Genomic DNA, 20939 nt, shown 5'->3' with positions numbered 1-20939 from the left:
CGGACCAAAAATCTATGTCCGTGGACGTTAAAATCAATGTCGGTCCGGACCGCACCAAATCTGAACCAAACATAGACGTCTGTGATTGGTTCAGATTTGGTCTCGACCAGACCAAAAACCAACGTCCGTGGATGTGGAAATCAAGGCTGGTCCAGACTGCACCAAAAAAAAATCATTTTGGTTAGGCTACTTGATTGGAGAAACCTGCATGATGTAAAAAGTGTCCATCTCATTACATTGTCATACATTTTATCTCCAGCCTGTAAGCTACAGATAAAGCTACATCCTCTTTCTACCATAGGCTATATCTGTTACATTATTTATGTTAGATAATTTTTTAGACAGAACGTTGGTCGAGCGCCGCAGCAATCTCTCCAAAAGCAACCTGGAGAGTTGCACTAGGAATGGACAATTTAAATATTCTGTACCCCTGGCTTTGACAAAGTAGGCACTGCTTATCAATGGGCGGCACTGGTTGAGAGAAACTGTCATTGTTTTGGGGCAGAATTGAACATGTTGGTCCCATGTTACATGAGCTGAAATAAAAGATTCCAGAAATTTTCCATACACACAAAAAGCTTATTTCTCTCAAATTTAGAGAGAGGTGTGCCATATCAAGAAGTTCATTGAACAGCATGATCATTACACAGGTTCACCTTGTGCTGGGGGCAATAACATTTCACTCTAAAAAATGCAGTTTTGTCACACAACAGAATGCCACAGATGTCTCAAGTTTTGATGGAGCGTGCAATTGGCATGCTGACTACAGGATTGTCCACCGGAGCTGTTGCCAGAGAATTGAATGTTCATTTCTCTACCATTCGCCTCCAACGTTATTTTAGATAATTTTGCAGTACAACCACAGACCACGTGTAACCACACCAGCCCAGGACCTCCACATCTGGCTTCTTCACCTGTGTGATCATCTGAGACCAGCCACCCGGACAATTGATGAAACTGAGAAATATTTCTGTCTGTAAGAAAGACCTTTTGTGGGGAAAAATTAATTCTTACTGCCCAGTGTCATGGTAATTATTCTAATCAAAGGAGAGAGACTTTTATATTTTTCAAAACAATTAAACTTTATTAGTGATTCATTACTGCAGTAATGGAGCTTGTCAACGACCCACCCGTAGGTGAGTCATTGAGAGCCCAACCAGCAGGACTAAGCTACAGCATTTTATGGCAAAGTCCATCCTCCAGGATGTTCATGACAAACAACAGATGTGTAGAATTATACAAAGGTACATTGTGATATCAAGCAACAGACAGCAAGGTTTACATTGCACCAGGTTTCTGTCTCTAGGTCATTTACTACTTGATCATACAAAAATACTAACGTAACATAGGACACTAGGTCCTTCCCTCAAATGATTAAGTCAAGTGTTCATTTTCCATATGGGATAAATAACCTGGAAATTGAGTCTCCCTGGCACCGACGGACAGGCACACAGACACTAATCATGGAATGAAATGTTGTCTTATCACCAAGCCATTGTAAATCGACTGACAGCGTTAAATCTCAGAGGCTCCTCTCAGTCCACACAGACACATGAGAGTTCTAAGAACCCTATTCTGTTGCCTCAGAAAAACAGACAGTGTGAATGTACTAATATAGGAATACATTCTAATATAAAAGTAATGTGATTAACATAATGTTGTAATTCTACCACACCAGTCATGTAAAATCCGTGGATTAGGGCCTACCTAATTAATTTATTTCAATTGACTGATTTCTTTATATGAACTCTATCTCAGTAAAATTGTTGCAATTGTGTTTATATTTTTGTTCAGTGTATATACAGTGCCTTGCGAAAGTATTCGGCCCCCTTGAACTTTTCGACCTTTTGCCACATTTCAGGCTTCAAACATAAAGATATAAAACTGTAATTTTTTGTGAAGAATCAACAACAAGTGGGACACAATCATGAAGTGGAACGAAATTTATTGGATATTTCAAACTTTTTTAACAAATAAATAACTGAAAAATTGGGCGTGCAAAATTATTCAGCCCCCTTAAGTTAATACTTTGTAGCGCCACCTTTTGCAGCGATTACAGCTGTAAGTCGCTTGGGGTATGTCTCTATCAGTTTTGCACATCGAGAGACTGAAATTTTTGCCCATTCCTCCTTGCAAAACAGCTCGAGCTCAGTGAGGTTGGATGGAGAGCGTTTGTGAACAGCAGTTTTCAGTTCTTTCCACAGATTCTCGATTGGATTCAGGTCTGGACTTTGACTTGGCCATTCTAACACCTGGATATGTTTATTTGTGAACCATTCCATTGTAGATTTTGCTTTATGTTTTGGATCATTGTCTTGTTGGAAGACAAATCTCCATCCCAGTCTCAGGTCTTTTGCAGACTCCATCAGGTTTTCTTCCAGAATGGTCCTGTATTTGGCTCCATCCATCTTCCCATCACTTTTAACCATCTTCCCTGCCCCTGCTGAAGAAAAGCAGGCCCAAACCATGATGCTGCCACCACCATGTTTGACAGTGGGGATGGTGTGTTCAGGGTGATGAGCTGTGTTGCTTTTACGCCAAACATAACGTTTTGCATTGTTGACAAAAAGTTCGATTTTGGTTTCAACTGACCAGAGCACCTTCTTCCACATGTTTGGTGTGTCTCCCAGGTGGCTAGTGGCAAACTTTAAACAACACTTTTTATGGATATCTTTAAGAAATGGCTTTCTTCTTGCCACTCTTCCATAAAGGCCAGATTTGTGCAGTATACGACTGATTGTTGTCCTATGGACAGAGTCTTCCACCTCAGCTGTAGATCTCTGCAGTTCATCCAGAGTGATCATGGGCCTCTTGGCTGCATCTCTGATCAGTCTTCTCCTTGTATGAGCTGAAAGTTTAGAGGGACGGCCGGGTCTTCGTAGATTTGCAGTGGTCTGATACTCCTTCCATTTCAATATTATCGCTTGCACAGTGCTCCTTGGGATGTTTAAAGCTTGGGAAATCTTTTTGTATCCAAATCCGGCTTTAAACTTCTCCACAACAGTATCTCGGACCTGCCTGGTGTGTTCCTTGTTCTTCATGATGCTCTCTGCGCTTTAAACGGACCTCTGAGACTATCACAGAGCAGGTGCATTTATACGGAGACTTGATTACACATAGGTGGATTCTATTTATCATCATTAGTCATTTAGGTCAACATTGGATCATTCAGAGATCCTCACTGAACTTCTGGAGAGAGTTTGCTGCACTGAAAGTAAAGGGGCTGAATAATTTTGCACGGCCAATTTTTCAGTTTTTTTTTGTTAAAAAAGTTTGAAATATCCAATAAATTTCGTTCCACTTCATAATTGTGTCCCACTTGTTGTTGATTCTTCACAAAAAATGACAGTTTTATATCTTTATGTTTGAAGCCTGAAATGTGGCAAAAGGTCGAAAAGTTCAAGGGGGCCGAATACTTTCGCAAGGCACTGTATAAGGTTTTATGTGTTGTTGGAGGTGCGTCTTGGTCAGTTTAGCTCAGAAAATGGCGCCCTTGTCAATCTGCCACCATAGGCTGCTGCCTAATCCTGCCTAACGAGCGGGCCACCCTGGATCCCTCCCAAAGTATAAATAATTTCAAATTCCTTACATTAAGCAAACCAGATGGCACAATTAAATGTTTTATTTTATTTACGGATAGCCAGGGGCACACTCCAACACTCAGACATAATTTACAAACCAAGCATTTTGTGTTTAGTGAGTACGCCAGGTCAGAGACAGTATGACCAGAGATGTTCTCTTGATAAGTGTGTGAATTTGACCATTTTCTTGTCCTGCTAAGAATTCAAAATGTATTTTTTGGGTGTCTTTTTGAGATTTATTTGTATTACTTGTTAAACAAAATCTCTTTCTCTGCGCAATTGTATTAGTATAAAATATATTGCTCAGGATTTGTATTATTTATTTTATACAGTATTTTTTGCTCAACTTTATCAAGGATGCCAATAATTATGGACCTGATTCTTGAAGTATATATCTTATAAATGCCTCATGAGCTTAGTTCAACTGTCTTACCACATCAGAACCCAAAAGATAAATAAAGTAAATCTAAACAAACACTGTTTAGCCTCAAAGCATGGTTAAAACTATAATTGTGATATCATGGATGGTTACTCCTTGCATACATAGCTCTCAGTTTGAATGTCAGACTGGTTACACTTCTCCATGCCCATACCTCAGCTTTTTACATGAATAAAGGTGGAGTGAGCGCTTTTTATTCTTTCAATTAAGGATTCCAGCTTTAAGTGACAAAGGTTTCTTGATTACTCAAAAGGTCTTCCGACCCTGGCTTTAATAGTCAGCCATTAAAAATAATAGCAGTGGCAATTGCTCTTTACACATAAGCACCTTGAGAAAGGATGTAACAGACAGCATAATAATAACTTCTAATTTGGGTTGATTCAAATGTATTCAAATTATTAAACAGTATGTTAATGTTTATATTTGTCACGTCCTGACCAGTATAGGGGTTATTTGTTATTGTAGTTTGGTCAGGACGTGGCAGGGGGTGTTTGTTTTATGTGGTTCAGGGTGTGTTTTGTGTATGTGTTTAGGTAGAGGGGTATTTTATTTATTAGTCCGGGGTTTGTTAGTCATTGTTCTATGTTAGTATATTTCTATGTTCAATCTAGTCTTTTGTATTTCTATGTTTAGTTAATTGGGGTTGGACTCTCAATTGGAGGCAGCTGGTTATTGTTGCCTCTGATTGAGGGTCCTATAATTAGGAGTTTGTTTTTCATGGGTTTTTTGTGGGAGATTGTGCTGTGTATATCTTTGTGCCTTACCGGCCTGTTAGTCGTCGTTGTGTTTTGTATACGTGTTTGTTTGGGGTTTTTCCTTCTTTGTCCACAATAAAGAAGATGAGTGTACATATTCCCGCTGCGTTTTGGTCCTTACCCTACGACAACCGTGACAATATTGAGTTGACCTGTGGCTAAATTGTGAATTAGAATAAAGGTACAGAAATAACCTTATTTGAGTGCAGGTCTTCATGTCTAAGACATTTTTAGTTCCCTTTGTCAAACCATCTTGGAAATATAGCAGACAATCAAGTCTTAATTTTTGGCTTTTGCTGCTTCTATTATAGACTGAATTGAAGTGTCTAGAATCCTAACTTGAGATCCATGCATTATATTTTTTCCATTGAGATCAATGCAAGATTTAAGTGTATGTCTAAGTTACGTAAAATTTGTATTTGTTCTAGTGGTTGTAATTTTGGAAATAAAAACACAACAAAACCTTAAATCAGGTGTGTAAACATATAATTCCAATTTTCCAAAATAATAATAAATAAACTCCAAACACATTCTCAAATTCCCACAGTTTATTGGTTTACACCCCTAAGCCCACATAACCAATGCATTAGGGTGCAGTAAATCTATGACTTAACATTTGAAAAGCCATAGTCAATCAATCAATAATATAATTATTTTTGCAAAAAAATGTATTTTTAATTTACAATCTGTAGAAGCTATGAGAATAGAAAGGTTCAGTACTTTTGTCAAGCAGTTGAAAAATATATGGCAAATAGAAATCCAAAATGAATGGTGTTGAGTGACAGATGGGAGGGGTTGAATGGAGCTGAAGGGTTGGACCAATAACAAGATAACCAATGTAAAACATACGGGGTCTGTAAAATGTATATAGGTTCAGAACGTTTGTGAAATAGCACAGTTACAAATCGAAATCAAACTGGATGGACATCAGAAATAGAGGAAGGAATAAAAACAAACAAAATATAACTATTGTAAAATAGATTGTGTCTGTAAAAATGTGTAAAAGATGCATATACTGAAGGTAGAAGCCTAAGTGTTATTGTTTATTAGTTTACTCCAATTGGGGGAAGGGCGGTAGGGTTTGCGGGGAATAAAGGTATATTCTAAAAAAAAGTAAGTATGTCTATATAGGTATGTTTATGTATATATGTGTATATCTATGCTGTGATGTATATGGATATATATATTTATCCCCAAAAATATATGGGGGATTGGAAATGATGCAGACAATTACATTGATGGAAGCAACAATCTTTCCGCAATATTAAGCTGATCCACCCCTTAGAAGGAAAAAAATTAAAAAATTAAAAATTAAATAAAAATCTATGACTTAACATTCTGTTATAGATATTTATGCACGTTATTGCATATGTTGGGTCTCAATAAGTATTTTGTATATGAAAGTCTTCTTTAACGTGTTTAAGGTGAGACTTGGAATCCTTTTCAAGTTTGATGTCCTCGTGGAAAGTTGGCCATTTGGATGTTGTCCATTTGGCATCCAGGATTGTAGTAAGCTGAACCATCATATTTCAAATCCAAAGGCTCACTGTTGTCCAGTCGTTGAACTAGGAGTGAGAAACAGAGATGTGACATTTTGCATGGCCGATTTATGATAACAGGTGCTTTCCTATTAATTTATTCAGTCCTATCAGATAGAAAATATGCCAGGAAATCATAAAAGGGAAATATCTCCAAGGGAACTGCCTACCTGGGTCTGAGGGGAATTCCTCAACAAGCTTCCTGTGTGTGAAATCCCGTCGGCCTCTCCTTCTCCAGATGACATAGACCACCATCGCTACAAAGCACACTGCCACTCCTGTGCCCAGGATGGCACCCCATGCCTCACTACTCTTCTTGTTCTGCACTGCATCTGAGGCCAAGCCTTTGAAAACAAAAATACATTCATCACAAAAAAAATACATTGCAAATACAACATTCTAATATTGGTGCAATTCTAATATATGGTGCAATACATTTTGTCTGGAATAACATATTTATGTATTGCAAAATATTCTTCTGGTCATACTTTATTTGGACTGTTCTATATAGATTATCTACAGATGGTCATACTATTAACAAAGTATCTGTTGATAGGCAAGTGCTTACGGTTACGGTTATCGTTAGGGATAGGTTAAGAATAAGTGTTAGGGTAAGAATAAAGGTTAGGATTAGAGGACAGTAAGTTGAAATGTTGTTGACAGTTATTGAACATCTACAAATCATATACAGTACAAACCATATACTTGGTACTAACCAAATAAAGTACCATTCTTCCGATAATTGAGGCGAAAATGTGTGTTTTAAAAATAAACGTACAAAAGGATATAGAGCACCCTTTTACATGACTAGTCTCAACTCAATAGACAGTACTATTTCCCAGCCATGTAATTAGGCTACCACAATCAGTGCAATTACCATGTGTGAAAATAACAGGTTTCATTGCATTTCAGTAAAAGTTTTCCATCTATTTAATCACGTTGAACCTATTAGTGAAACCAATAATTAACCAATGTCAGGGCAAATGAAAAGTGTAAAGTGTATCAGTATTTCATTGTCGTTTCACGTCATTTGTGAAATTATCACGCAATCAATACAGTGCCTTCAGAAAGTATTCACACCCCTTTACTTTTTCCACATTTTGTTCTGTTACAGCCTGAATTTAAAAGGAATTTAAATTCACTGATCTACCCATAATGTCAAAGTGGATTTAAAATATTTTTTTTTAGAAATGAATTAAAAATGAAACGGTGAAATGTCTTGAGTCAAATCAAAACAAATTGTATTGGTCACATACACGTGTTAAGCATGTTATTGCGGGTGTAGCGAAATGCTTGTGTTTCTAGCTCTAACAAGTAATATCTAACAATTTCACAACAATACACACAATACACACAAATCCAAAGTAAAGGAATGGAATTAAGAATATATAAATATTTGGATGAGCAATGTCGGAGCAGCATAGACTAAGATTCAGTAGAATAGAATACAGTATATATATACTGCTCAAAAAAATAAAGGGAACACTTAAACAACACATCCTAGATCTGAATGAAAGAAATAATCTTATTAAATACTTTTTTCTTTACATAGTTGAATGTGCTGACAACAAAATCACACAAAAAGAATCACTAGAAATCCAATTTATCAACCCATGGAGGTCTGGATTTGGAGTCACACTCAAAATTAAAGTGGAAAACCACACTACAGGCTGATCCAACTTTGATGTAATGTCCTTAAAACAAGTCAAAATGAGGCTCAGTAGTGTGTGTGGCCTCCACGTGCCTGTATGACCTCCCTACAATGCCTGGGCATGCTCCTGATGAGGTGGTGGATGATCTCCTGAGGGATCTCCTCCCAGACCTGGACTAAAGCATCCGCCAACTCCTGGACAGTCTGTGGTGCAACGTGGCGTTGGTGGATGGAGCGAGACATGATGTCCCAGATGTGCTCAATTGGATTCAGGTCTGGGGTACGGGCGGGCCAGTCCATAGCATCAATGCCTTCCTCTTGCAGGAACTGCTGACACCCTCCAGCCACATGAGGTCTAGCATTGTCTTGCATTAGGAGGAAACCAGGGCCAACCGCACCAGCATATGGTCTCACAAGGGGTCTGAGGATCTCATCTCAGAACGTTCTCCACGGCATCTCCAGACTCTGTCAAGTCTGTCACGTGCTCAGTGTGAACCTGCTTTCATCTGTGAAGAGCACAGGGCGCCAGTGGCGAATTTGCCAATCTTGGTGTTCTCTGGCAAATGCCAAACTGTAAGCACAACCCCCACCTGTGGACGTCGGGCCCTCATACCACCCTCATGAAGTCTGTTTCTGACTGTTTGAGCAGACACATGCACATTTGTGGCCTGCTGGAGGTCATTTTGCATGGCTCTGGCAGTGCTTCTCCTGCTCCTCCTTGCACAAAGGCGGAGGTAGCAGTCCTGCTGCTGGGTTGTTGCCCTCCTACGGCCTCCTCCACGTCTCCTGATGTACTGCCCTGTCTCCTGGTAGCGCCTCCATGCTCTGGACACTTCACTGACAGACACAGCAAACATTCTTGCCACAGCTCGCATTGATGTGCCATCCTGGATGAGCTGCACTACCTGAGCCACTTGTGTGGGTTGTAGACTCCGTCTCATGCTACCACTAGAGTGAAAGCACCGCCAGCATTCAAAAGTGACCAAAACATCAACCAGGAAGCATAGGAACTGAGAAGCGGTCTGTGGTCCCCACCTGCAGAACCACTCCTTTATTGGGGGTGTCTTGCTAATTGCCTATAATTTCCACCTGTTGTCTATTCCATTTGCACAACAGCATGTGGAATTTATTGTCAATCAGTGTTGCTTCCTAAGTGGACAGTTTGATTTCACAGAAGTGTGATTGACTTGGAGTTACATTGTGTTGTTTAAGTGTTCCCTTTATTTTTTTGAGCAGTGTATATGAGATGAGTAATGCAAAATATGTAAACATTATTAAAGTGACCAGTGTTCCGTTATTAGCCAGTTATTTCAAGTCAATGTATATAGGGCAGCAGCCTCTAAGGTGCTACTGATGACTATTTAACTGTCTGATGGCCTTGAGATAGAAGCTGTTTTTCAGTTTCTCGGTCCCAGCTTTGATGCACCTGTACTGACCTCGCCTTCATGGAGATTGCAGGGTGAACAGGCAGTGGCTCGGGTGGTTGTTGTCCTTGATGATCTTTTTGGCCTTCCTGTGGCATCAGGTGCTGTAGGTGTCCTGGAGGGCAGGTAGTTTGCCCCTGGTGATGCTTTGTGCAGACTGCACCACCCTCTGGAGAGCCCTGCGGTTGCAGGCGGTGCAATTGCCGTACCAGGCAGTAATACACCCCGACAGGATGCTATCAATTGTGCATCTGTAAAAGTTTGTGAGGGTTTTAGGTTCCAAGCCAAATTTCTTCAGCCTCCTGAGGTTGAAGAGGCGCTGTTGCACCTTCTTCACCACACTGTCTGTGTGGGTGGACCATTTCAGTTTGTCAGTGATGTGTATTCTGAGGAACTTGAAGCTTTCCACCTTCTTTTCTTGATGTGGCACGGCTAGGAAGTGGCACGGCTAGGATGCGGCTAGGGATGCCGTCTGGGCCAGCAGCCTTGCAAGGGCTAACATGCTTAAATGTCTTACTCACGTCGGCCACGGAGAAGGAGAGCCCACAGTACTTGGTAGCAGGCCGCGTTGGTGGCACTGTGTTATCCTCAAAGCGGGCGAAGAAGGTGTTTAGCTTGTCCGGAAGCAAGATGTCGGTGTCCACGACGTGCCTGGTTTTCCCTTTGTAGTCTGTGATTGTCTGTAGACCCTGCCACATACAGTATGTCTTGTGTCTGAGCCATTGAATTGCGACTCCACTTTGTCTCTATACTGACGTTTTGCCTGTTTGATTGCCATACGGAGGGAATAGCTACACTGTTTGTATTCGGCCATATTCCCAGTCACCTTGCCATGGTTAAATGTGGTGGTTCATGCTTTCAGTTTTGCGTGAATGCTGCCTTCTATCCACGGTTTCTGTTTAGGGTAGATTTTAATAGTCACAGTGGGTACAACATCTCCTATACACCCCCTGATAAACTCAGTCCCCATATCCGTGTATTCGCCAATGTTATTCTTAGAGGCTACCCACAACATATCTGCGTGATCAAAACAATCTTAAAGTGTGGATTCTGATTGGTCAGACCAGCGTTGAATAGTCCTTAGCACGGGTACTTCCTGTTTGAGTTTTTACCTATAGGAAGGGAGGAGCAAAATGGAGTCGTGATCAGATTTGCCAAAGGGAGGGCGGGGGAGGGCCTTGTAGGCATCACGGAAGTTGGAGTAGCGTGAGTACTATAGTCAATGTGTTGATAGAACTTCAGTAGCGTTTTCCTCAAATTTGCTTTGTTAAAATCACCAGCTACAATAAATGCAGCCTCAGGATATGTGGTTTCCAGTTTGCATAAAGTCCAGTGAAGTTATTTGAGGGCCGTTGTGGTATCGGTTTGAGAGGGAATATACATGGCCACCCGGCCAAACTGAGCACTTGGGGGAGAAGGGCCTTGGTCATGGAGGTGACCTTTTTTTCATTCACATTTACCACAAAAACCAAGGTATGAATACTGTTGTGTGCACACTTTGTTAATCATCTGTATAATTATACATTTCTTGTATTCACAGACTTCACCTTCCCTACACCTCTGATGAATATAACAGGAAACCTGTTAGATCACCATGCATTGCAAAATCATTCTGGCTATTCATAGCCTACAGAGGACATCAACAGCAACACGCCAGACTCGTTTTAAAGGGTTCTTTGAATAACTTATAGGGGTTAACCTACAATTTCATTTTGAAGAATCCCTAAAGGATCCTCCTGGAATCTTTTATTTTTAGTGTAATAATGGCGTGACGCTACCAAGTGACGGAGGTGCAACCCATGAATAGAGAAAATATGATCTAGGTCCAGATATTGTGTACTTTTGTGTGACACGGTTGTGTGAAACTCTACACCTTTTCTCTCCATGTTCCCTAAAGAAAAGGTAATAGCCAGTACGTGTTGTCAATTGATGAATAGGTATTGCATAAAAAGACTGCGATGCATAACTAGCATGCTGTACTAACTATGGAAAATATGTAAAGCAACATGCAAATGAGGTAAACAAACAGGTCAAACAAGCCACAGTATAAACTAATCACTGGCTGAAATATATGAGGTTTCTCCCAATGGTAACAATGTTTTTCAGCACACTTTTCCAAGTATTTATAGTCAAGTTTGACAGAAGTAGTTACTACATATTCAAATTCATGACTGTACCTGGCAAATCGTGTGTACGTTTTTGAAAAGGATGCAATTGAATTTGAATTACAAGAAGAAATACTCGTAAATAATTTATAACCTTTCAAAATTGGGGATATCCTCCTTTTAATGAATGTCACCAGTCACCCACTCAAAAATTCCCTCGTTTAGTATGTTAGAAACTGGAGAGTAGTACTCTCACGCCCTGTACTGCGGTAATGAACCTCAGCTACTGACCTCCTCCTTCCTGTAGACAGGCTAACACAAGGGGTATTTTGTCCCCTGGAGAAGGCATTTGTAATGGAAGCCTCCACTTATGGGCATGCAGATAGTGTCTGAAACTCAACCCAGCCCAGCCGGTGAAAGAAAGGGAGTTGTGCTTTGACAATGAAAAAAAATAGAGATCTGTCAAATGTGGGTCAGGGAGAGACCGGAAAGAAAGCGGTTTCTAAAAAAGACGATGGTGATATAACATAACTGCCCTTCGAGCGTTGTTGGATATTGTGTTACCTTCTAACTAGGTCCCTCCGATGTTCAAATCTAATACTCGGTGGTTATTTGTAACTTTTTGACTGCTCTGTCTTTGTCTGGCTGCTGACTCATTCATTAGTGCCTCTCCCAAAACATTTTAAACAATATCACAATGGTTATGTGAAGTGAACACACCCGAATTTAAACATTGTTGTGGTCTCTTGGTATTTCCCTAAAAGTTGTTACAGGCTCCCTTGACCAAGCAAGTAAGTAGGTTACAGGTGCACACAGCAGTACCCTTGAGACAAAGAATGTACCAGATACTTAGACACTGTCTCCTCACCTCTCGCAGAGTTGTTCCCTGAAGCGGCACCAGTTTCCATCATGTCTGTCGTTGTGCTGGGACCTGTGGTTGTTGTAGTTTCTGGGATGATTTTGGCAGTTGTAGTCCCAGGTGAGTCCAAGGGGAGCTCTGTGGTGGGGGAAGCTGTGGATGGTTCACTTGGTGGCTCTGGTCCTTCTGGTACTGCAGTCGTTACATTATGGAAGTCCTCTGTACTGTTGGTTACCCGGTTCTCAGCATCAGGATCTGGACCGGCCTCCTCTGTGCTATTGGTGTCTGGAGCTGTGGTTGTCTCGTTCAATTCAGTGTCATTGGACATGGAATTAGAGCCATTTGAGTTTTCTGTGATTGGAGTGGTGGTGGTAGTTTGGAGTCCACTGTCCTCTCCAGTCGCGTTGGAAACTTGGCTCGAGTTTAAGGCAATACTCACTGGGGGTTCTGGTGCAACAGTGGTTTCTGGAGATTCAACAGCGGTCGCTGGCAATTCAGGGTCCTCTGCTGTAGCATCTGGCAACCCTGGTGGCATTGTGGTGCCAATCGTCACATCACCTGAAGTCTCGTTTGTGTCCTGTTCCCCACTAAAGAACATGGAACCATCTGCGATACCCAAAGCAGAGTTATCTGTTGACTCAGTACCCTCCTGGTTCATATCAACAATGCCATCCGACTGAGCTTGTGATGTCTTGTTGAGATTGGATTTGAACCATTGACGAAGCCAACTTTGATCAATCGTCCGTCCTGGAGAGTTTGTTGGTGCCTGGAGCAAGGCCACATGAAAACCTTGCAGTTGCAGAAGCAAAACAGCAGTGATGATTGAATAAAGGTCCATATCCTGTCTCTCTCGTTCGTGTTCTAAACAACAATCAACACGTAAACAAAAGTATTTTTGTTAGATACATTGAGTCAAGGTTGGTTCTCCACAAATGTCAACAACAACACAAAATTATCCCATTTTGGCCTCGAATGTCCCATGGTCTGCAGGCTACCATTGATTATAAGTAGAGAATATACAGTATTGTACATAATTTTTCTTAGGCAACCAGTCACCAAGAATGAATTAAATGTATGAATAGTTAAATTGATTAAGGCGAGACAAGGACTTTATGAATTCCCAAGATTCCCATAAAGTATTTCATATTCCCCATGTTCTGAAATAAATACTCACCCTGTAATACAAAAAAAGCAAGCTCTCAATGGGGGTTTGGCTGACTTGACTCTATCGTTATCTTTTAATAGAATTATAATCTATTCATACCAATCCAGGAGATAAAGTGTTGATGCTATCAGTTTGGCTTTGACCTCAATTTTTATAAGGCCTGGTCAGGGTTAGGAGAACAATTATTTCCCCTGAATGCAAGCAAACTCCCAATGTTTTTGTAATCAAATCTCCCAGAACTTGTATTATAAGAGTCTGCCAAGTCAGTTTTGGGGACAATAGACTAAATGAATGTCAATGCAATAATCATTCAAGGTGTAACTATGGGGAGACTCCCATGTACTTTAGTTGAGTCAATCTGGGGATGAACAGCGATATTTCCTGTTAGCATACTAAATATGCATTCTGCAGTGTTGTCAAAGCACACATGAATGTCTGGCTAGCATTTCCCCTTCAGAAATATCCTCAAAGCCAAGGGTTGAATAGGTTTTGATAGCATGATAGAAATAAAATAACATATCTGAAATAATGTATTCCGTCTGTTGGGACTACTTATCTTACATTATTTTATTTTATTTAAATTTAAGCATAGAGAAAGTATCATGACCACCATTGTAGACCATCCATTTGGTGAAATGTTATCCTCCTTCAATCACTCTGAGTGTCTTTGTGTTCGGTTTGTGTCCTCTTCCAACTTTACATATTTGGTTTGGTAAAAATAAAGTTGGGTTAATAACACCATTTGAGTCCCCTCAGAAATTAACCAAAAAAACCCATGTACGCTTGACAACTACCTGAATCTGCATTTATAAAAGAATAGTCTGGATGGGATGACACATGTATATTGGTTTGCCTGACTGGTGGACAACTACTAAGAGCAACTTTAAACCCCATCACCCCAATATGATCATTCTGTTTCATTTGAAAGTGGTATGACATTAACAAATCGGATTTTGTGGCGTTATCATTGAACTAATCAGATTTCTGGCAAGACTGTAACCTTACAAAAATACCAAACACATATAAGTGTCACACAACTCGACGTCTACCATACATCTCCCACACAGAAGAAATGGTGAAATAGCGCTACGTTACTAAAATCACCATCGCCACATACCTTTTTCTGGTGCTCGGTCAGGTGGTTACAGCTAACAGGTGTGAGGAAGGCAGTGAGATCTCTCCGCGAAACAGCCAGAGTATGAGAGAGAGGGAACAATAGGCCAGGGAAGGGGCAGTGCAGTGCAGGGAATTCAGATCAGAATAACCAGGAACCTGTTCTACCTGATTTTACACCTGACACAAACACCCTGTCATCCAGCCAATCTCTAAATGGTAACATGGTACTGGCTCTAGGGTAACTAAGGTTATTTAGACATGTCATGGTTTTACGGTTTATCTTCTGTGTTCCTGAGATGTACATTACACATCAGTTTATTTCAGTTCAGTTCGGTTTCCAGGTAGGCAGCACCTGAATTACCCCTTTGGGCAGAGCATCTGAACCCAGGTCCTCGGAACATTCCTACTCTTTCGTGTCGTCTGAGATTCCCATAGATTGGAAAGCAGCTGCTGTCATCCCCCTCTTCAAAGGAGGTGACACTCTTGACCCAAATTGCTACAGACCTATATCCATCCTACCCTGCCTTTCTAAGGTCTTCGAAAGCCAAGTCAACAAACAGATTACCGACCATTTCGAATCCCACCGCACCCTCTCCGCTATGCAATCTGGTTTCAGAGCTGGTCATGGGTGCACCTCAGCCACGCTCAAGGTCCTAAACGACATCGTAACCGCCATCGATAAGAAACATTACTGTGCTGCCGTATTCATTGACCTGGCCAAAGCTTTTGACTCTGTTAATCACCACATCCTCATCGGCAGACTCAGTAGCCTTGGTTTCTCAAACGATTGCGTCGCCTGGTTCACCAACTACTTCTCTGACAGAGTTCAGTGTGTCAAATCGGAGGGCCTACTGTCTGGACCTCTGGCAGTCTCTATGGGGGTACCACAGGGTTCAATTCTTGGGCCAACTCTTTTCTCTGTATACATAAATGATGTCGCTCTTGCTGCTGGTGAATCTCTGATCCACCTCTACGCAGACGACACCATTCTGTACACTTCTGGCCCTTCTTTGGACACTGTGTTAACAACCCTCCAGACGAGCTTCAATGCCATTCAACTCTCCTTCCGTGGTCTCCAACTGCTCCTAAACACAAATAAAACTAAATGCATGCTCTTCAACCGATCGCTGCCTGCACCTGCCCGCCTGTCCAGCATCACTTCTCTGGACGGTTCTAACTTAGAATTTGTGGACAACTACAAATACCTAGGTGTCTGGTTAGACTGTAAACTCTCCTTCCAGACTCACATCAATCATCTCCAATCCAAAGTGAAATCTCGAATTGGCTTCCTATTTCGCAACAAAGCATCCTTCACTCATGCTGCCAAACATACCCTCGTAAAACTGACCATCCTACCAATCCTCGACTTCGGCGATGTCATTTACAAAATAGCTTCCAATACCCTACTCAACAAGCTGGATGCAGTCTATCACAGTGCCATCCGTTTTGTCACCAAAGCCCCATATACTACCCACCACTGCGACCTGTACGCTCTCGTTGGCTGGCCTTCGCTTCATAATCGTCGCCAAACACATTGGCTCCAGGTCATCTACAAGACTCTGCTAGGTAAAGTCCCCCCTTATCTCCGCTCACTGGTCACCATAGCAGCACCCACCTGTAGCACGCGCTCCAGCAGGTATATCTCTCTGGTCACCCCTAAAGCCAACTCCTCCTTTGGTCGTCTCTCCTTCCAGTTCTCTGCTGCCAATGGCTGGAACGAACTACAAAAATCTCTGAAACTGGAAACACTTATCTCCCTCACTAGCTTTAAGCACCAGCTGTCAGAGCAGCTCACAGATCACTGCACCTGTACATAGCCCATCTATAATTTAGCCCAAACTACTACCTCTTCCCCTACTGTATTTATTTATTTTATTTATTTTATTTATTTTGCTCCTTTGCACCATATTATTTATATTTTATCTTTGAACTTTCTTCAAAATACAAATCTACCATTCCAGTGTTTTTCTTGCTATACTTTATTTACTTTGCCACCATGGCATTTTTTTGCCTTTACCTCCCTTATCTCACATCATTTGCTCACATTGTATATAGTCTTATTTTTTTATTATTATTATTTTTTATTTTTTTATTTTTTTATTCTACTGCATCATTGATTGTATGTTGTTTTACTCCATGTGTAACTCTGTGTTTTTGTATGTTGTCGAACTGCTTTGCTTTATCTTGGCCAGGTCGCAATTGTAAATGAGAACTTGTTCTCAACTTGCCTACCTGGTTAAATAAAGGTGAAATAAAAAAATAAAAAAATTCCTCCCTTGTGATTTTGGAATGTCTGCTGTCGTCACGGATACAAAATGACAGTACAGCTTTCATCCATGCCTCGTCTCTGGTTTATATTTGGCAACAATTGTTGTAGGGCTATTCTTGTGTCGTTACAGGTTCTGTACGTCACAACCTGGTATTCTTGTTGTCGTTTTATTCAGGGAGGAACGTGGCAGAACAGACAGTAGGCCTCTGCTAAGTGAGAAAATAGAACCTAGAGTAGCTAGTAGCTAGTCTAACTAGTTTAGCTGGCATGCCTGCTTGCAAGGTTGGTAGACTTTAGAAAAGCAAGCAATAACTACATTTAAAAAAACATTCACTTTCCTTTCAATCTTTTACCCTGATTTGTGCAGAGAAGCATATTTTGTTTCTTTAAAAAAATAACCACCAGTCAGGAGGATGTAGACAGCACAAGAGGTATGCTCAGATAAGGGGTGGCAGGGTAGCCTAGTGGTTAGAGCGTTGGACTAGTAACCAAAAGTTTGCAAGTTCAATTCCCCGAGCTGACACGGTACAAATCTGTCGTTCTGTCCCTGAGCAGGCAGTTAACCCGCTGTTATTGAAAATAAGAATTTGTTCTTAACTGACTTGCCTAGAAAATAATAAAAAAAATATGCAGAAAAACACACATTTTTTTTACATTAAGCATAATGATTAGGGCAGGAAAATACTAAATTCTCCCTCAGGACCACGCCACAACCATTGATAAGATTTTTGGGGAGCATGACGCCCCAGACTGTGTTCATAAGTTCTAAGCGGCATATTTACTTGAAAACATTCAGCAACAAAAGGAGACTGCTTCAGGAAACAGGCAGTACATTGAGTTCTATATTTAAATACTGCCTGTGAATAATATTCTGGTAACACCTTAATTTGCCATTATTATACCTATGTAAATACACAGTAATAACTGTAGCAACAACATTGGAGTTAGTTATAATAGCTTTATTATTGCATGGTAATAGAGTTTAAGTAATAGAGTATAGCTTATTACACAAGTGTAACAAAGAGTGTAATTACAAATCAATATGCTTTTGTTGAATAGAATAAAATGAAGAATATTAGAGGTAAGATCATTTCACAATAGTAGCATTTTTTACATTACATTTTACATTACATTTGAGTCATTTAGCAGACGCTCTTATCCAGAGGGACTTACAGTAGTGAATGCATAGATTTCATACATATATATATTTTTTTTTCTGTGCTGGCCTCCCGTGGGAATCGAACCCACAACCCTGGCGTTGCAAACACCATGCTCTACCAACAGGGAAGGCCTTATCCAAGGGTTGTCAAGTGTGTTTATAAAGGTTTTGAACATCTGGCATGTAGTCAGTGAAAGTGAATATGTTCAATTTGAGCTGTAAATTGCTTTTGGAAGTCACGTGACGTTTATAGTCCAACTATGAAGCAGAAATATCTCATAACCCTGCCATGGGATGTTGTTACGTATACATTCTACACACATGGCTTTTTTTATTTACAGTAGTTACATAGCAAGAAGAAAGTAATTTGATATACATTACATCTAGATAGATAGTACTTATACATTATAAATCGGGTTTTAAATCATAACTGTTACAGAACATGAGCTTTTAAACACACACCTCACCTACTCTCAGTCCATCCCACCTATCTCCGTAAACTGCCCTCACATGATTTCCATGTCAGTATTGATGAAAAGTGGCATGGAATCAATGAAAGGGTTGGTGGGATGAATTTTTCAGCCTTGTCTCACCTAAAGATAAGATAAGATTAACTTTATTGTCCCTGAGGGGTCATTTGTCTTAGTGCTGCTGCTTCCACATGAAATATATCACATAATACAACTCATATAATACAACAATATTGCAATAGGTTAAAGGATAGTGATTTCAATCAAAATGAGCATCACCAAAGTGACATTGCTTAGCATCACGATAGAGAGGTTAGATGTAGGATAAAGTGAGACTGGAGTAACTGGACATTAGGCAACCATCTGAAATCACGTGGAAATGTCTACAATCATGAAGAACTGACCACGGAGTCAGTGTCCCTTCCATTGACTCATTGACTTTTGTGTGGGTGGGTGTCTGTGTGCATGGACATGTATGTAGGCGTGTCATTTACAGTTTACCTGATGAAATCTCTTAAGGATCCGCCCCTTTTTAAAAAACTTTTGCCTGAAATGACATACCCAAATCTAAATGCCTGTAGCTCAGGACCTGAAGCAAGGATATGCATATTCTTGATACCATTTGAAAGGAAAAACTTTGAAGTTTGTGGAAATGTTAAATTAATGTAGGAGAATATAACACATTAGATCTGGTAAAAGATAATACAAAGACAAAACCTGCGTTTTCAATTATTTTTTTTAAAATCATCTGTAATGAACACGAGGAGAGACAGAGAGCTGGTTTCAAGAGCAGGTGTTTATTGCAAAGGACCACAGGAGGAGGCAGGTAGCTGGGTCCAGTGGCAGGCAGAAGGTCATACACAGGGAGTCCAAAAGGGAAACAGTACAGGCAGGGAAAAGGCTAGTAACGTAGTCCGGGAGATCAGGCAATAGGTAGATAACAGGAAATCCGATAGGCTAAAGTACATGCAGAGAATAGACAAAAGGCGTCATCAGTGAGGCAGACAAAAACTATCACTGGAAAACAGAGCTCCGAAAGACGTGTGTCACAAAACAAGCAATAACTCACAGTGATGGGGTGCAAAGAACTGAACTAAATAGTGTGTGATAATGACATACAGGTGTGTGAACACATGATTAGAATTCAGGTGATTGGGATCTGGAGAGTGAGCTGCGTTCAGGGGATCTAGGTGTTTGAGGGTGTGAGTTGGAAGCAGATGTTACACCATCATCTTTGAAACGCAAGAGAAAGGCCGTTATATCACTTAGGTGTCTAAGTGCAATTTAGATTTTGGCCACTAGACGGTGTAGCAGTGTATGTGCAAAGTTTTAGACTGATCCAATGAACCATTGCATTACTGTTCAAAATGTTGTATCACGTCTGCCCAAATGTGCCGAATTGGTCAATTGATACATTTTCAAGTACATAACTAGAGAGAACATATAGAAATTATATGGTAATACAAATGTTTAGTTTACACACTCCCAGGAATTTCATAAATTATGGATAATTTGCTACAGAAAAGACACAAACCTTCACACATCTAACTTTCTGCCCATATAAGACATGTCTGTGTCCTGGGAAATGTTCTTGTTACTTACAACGTCATGCTAATCACATTAGCGCACGTTAGCTCAACCGTCCCGCGGGGGGGGGGGGGACCGATCCCGTATAAGGTGTCCTGAAATACTGGCTTGCTCTATTATACAGTTTCTAAGCGTTTACTGCTTTCTACATAGTCTCTTTGTATAATAATTGTCACCATTTACCATGTCCTCTGCAGTATGAATGCCTACTTTTCCCAAGTCTCACCAGTATGAAATTCTATACTGCCACCAGATGTCAGCGCTAAACAATGTACTAATAGACAAGGGAAATATCTGTTAGCTGGACGTCAGCATACTGTACACTTTTCAAACGCATTTATCCATTTAATTTCCTATTCACATTTCAAAGGAAAACAAATTACTTTTCGGTTAGATTCATGTCTTTGAAAGAGTTAATAGATAACTTATCACCCAATGTTTTTAGTAGAACTGTTCGCTGGTGCTCTACGCATGGTCATGGCTCTCTAGAAGTAAAATGCTTGCGCAATTACTAAGTCAGTCATGCACAAATGTTTTCTTCAATTGAATGACACCCTTTGGATTGATACTCCTAGTAGAAGCATGCTGTGAATTCCTTTTTAAACATATTTCAGTCTAAAATAGACTGATGTTATATCTAACATTTCAGTCTTCCTATTGAACAATAGTGTTTTTGTTGCTGTAAGACTAATGTGTTATCCTCATATAACATAATTCAACTTCTGTGGGTAAATATAATGAAACATCATAGGCTAAGTATTAAGCTCCAGAAGTCCCCGATCTGCTATTAACGGTAGCATTATGAACATGTTGAGTTACAA

At 40.4% G+C, this 20939-nt stretch overlaps 1 protein-coding gene across 1 annotated transcript; it reads right to left on the bottom strand.

The window, feature by feature from the left end:
• Positions 1 to 5305: 5305 nt before the first annotated feature.
• On the bottom strand, positions 5306 to 14752 carry LOC106561936 (uncharacterized). Its single transcript, XM_014126367.3, has 4 exons — positions 14635 to 14752; positions 12362 to 13213; positions 6484 to 6657; positions 5306 to 6340 (listed from the first exon to the last, which is right to left on the bottom strand). Exons 2-4 carry the CDS (start codon positions 13188 to 13190, stop codon positions 6219 to 6221), a joined length of 1125 nt encoding a protein of 374 aa, XP_013981842.3. The 5' UTR covers positions 13191 to 13213; positions 14635 to 14752; the 3' UTR covers positions 5306 to 6218.
• Positions 14753 to 20939: the final 6187 nt, after the last annotated feature.

Source organism: Salmo salar, chromosome 11 (assembly GCF_965601325.2).
Source record: "Salmo salar chromosome 11, fSalSal1, whole genome shotgun sequence".
Classification (NCBI taxonomy): domain Eukaryota; kingdom Metazoa; phylum Chordata; class Actinopteri; order Salmoniformes; family Salmonidae; genus Salmo; species Salmo salar.
The sequence above is the reverse complement of the archived record's forward strand: the minus strand, read 5'-3'. Positions and strand labels throughout refer to the sequence as shown.

What these genes read in the sequence shown, in the direction of transcription:
- LOC106561936 (XM_014126367.3), bottom strand. Translation starts at nt 13,190, where the DNA reads ATGGACCTTTATTCAATCATCACTGCTGTTTTGCTTCTGCAACTGCAA. An exon ending in AGGGAACAACTCTGCGAGAG is followed by an intron (nt 6,658 to 12,361) that starts GTGAGGAGACAG and finishes TTGTTTTCAAAG; the next exon opens with GCTTGGCCTCAGATGCAGTG. An exon ending in GGAATTCCCCTCAGACCCAG is followed by an intron (nt 6,341 to 6,483) that starts GTAGGCAGTTCC and finishes TCTCACTCCTAG; the next exon opens with TTCAACGACTGGACAACAGT.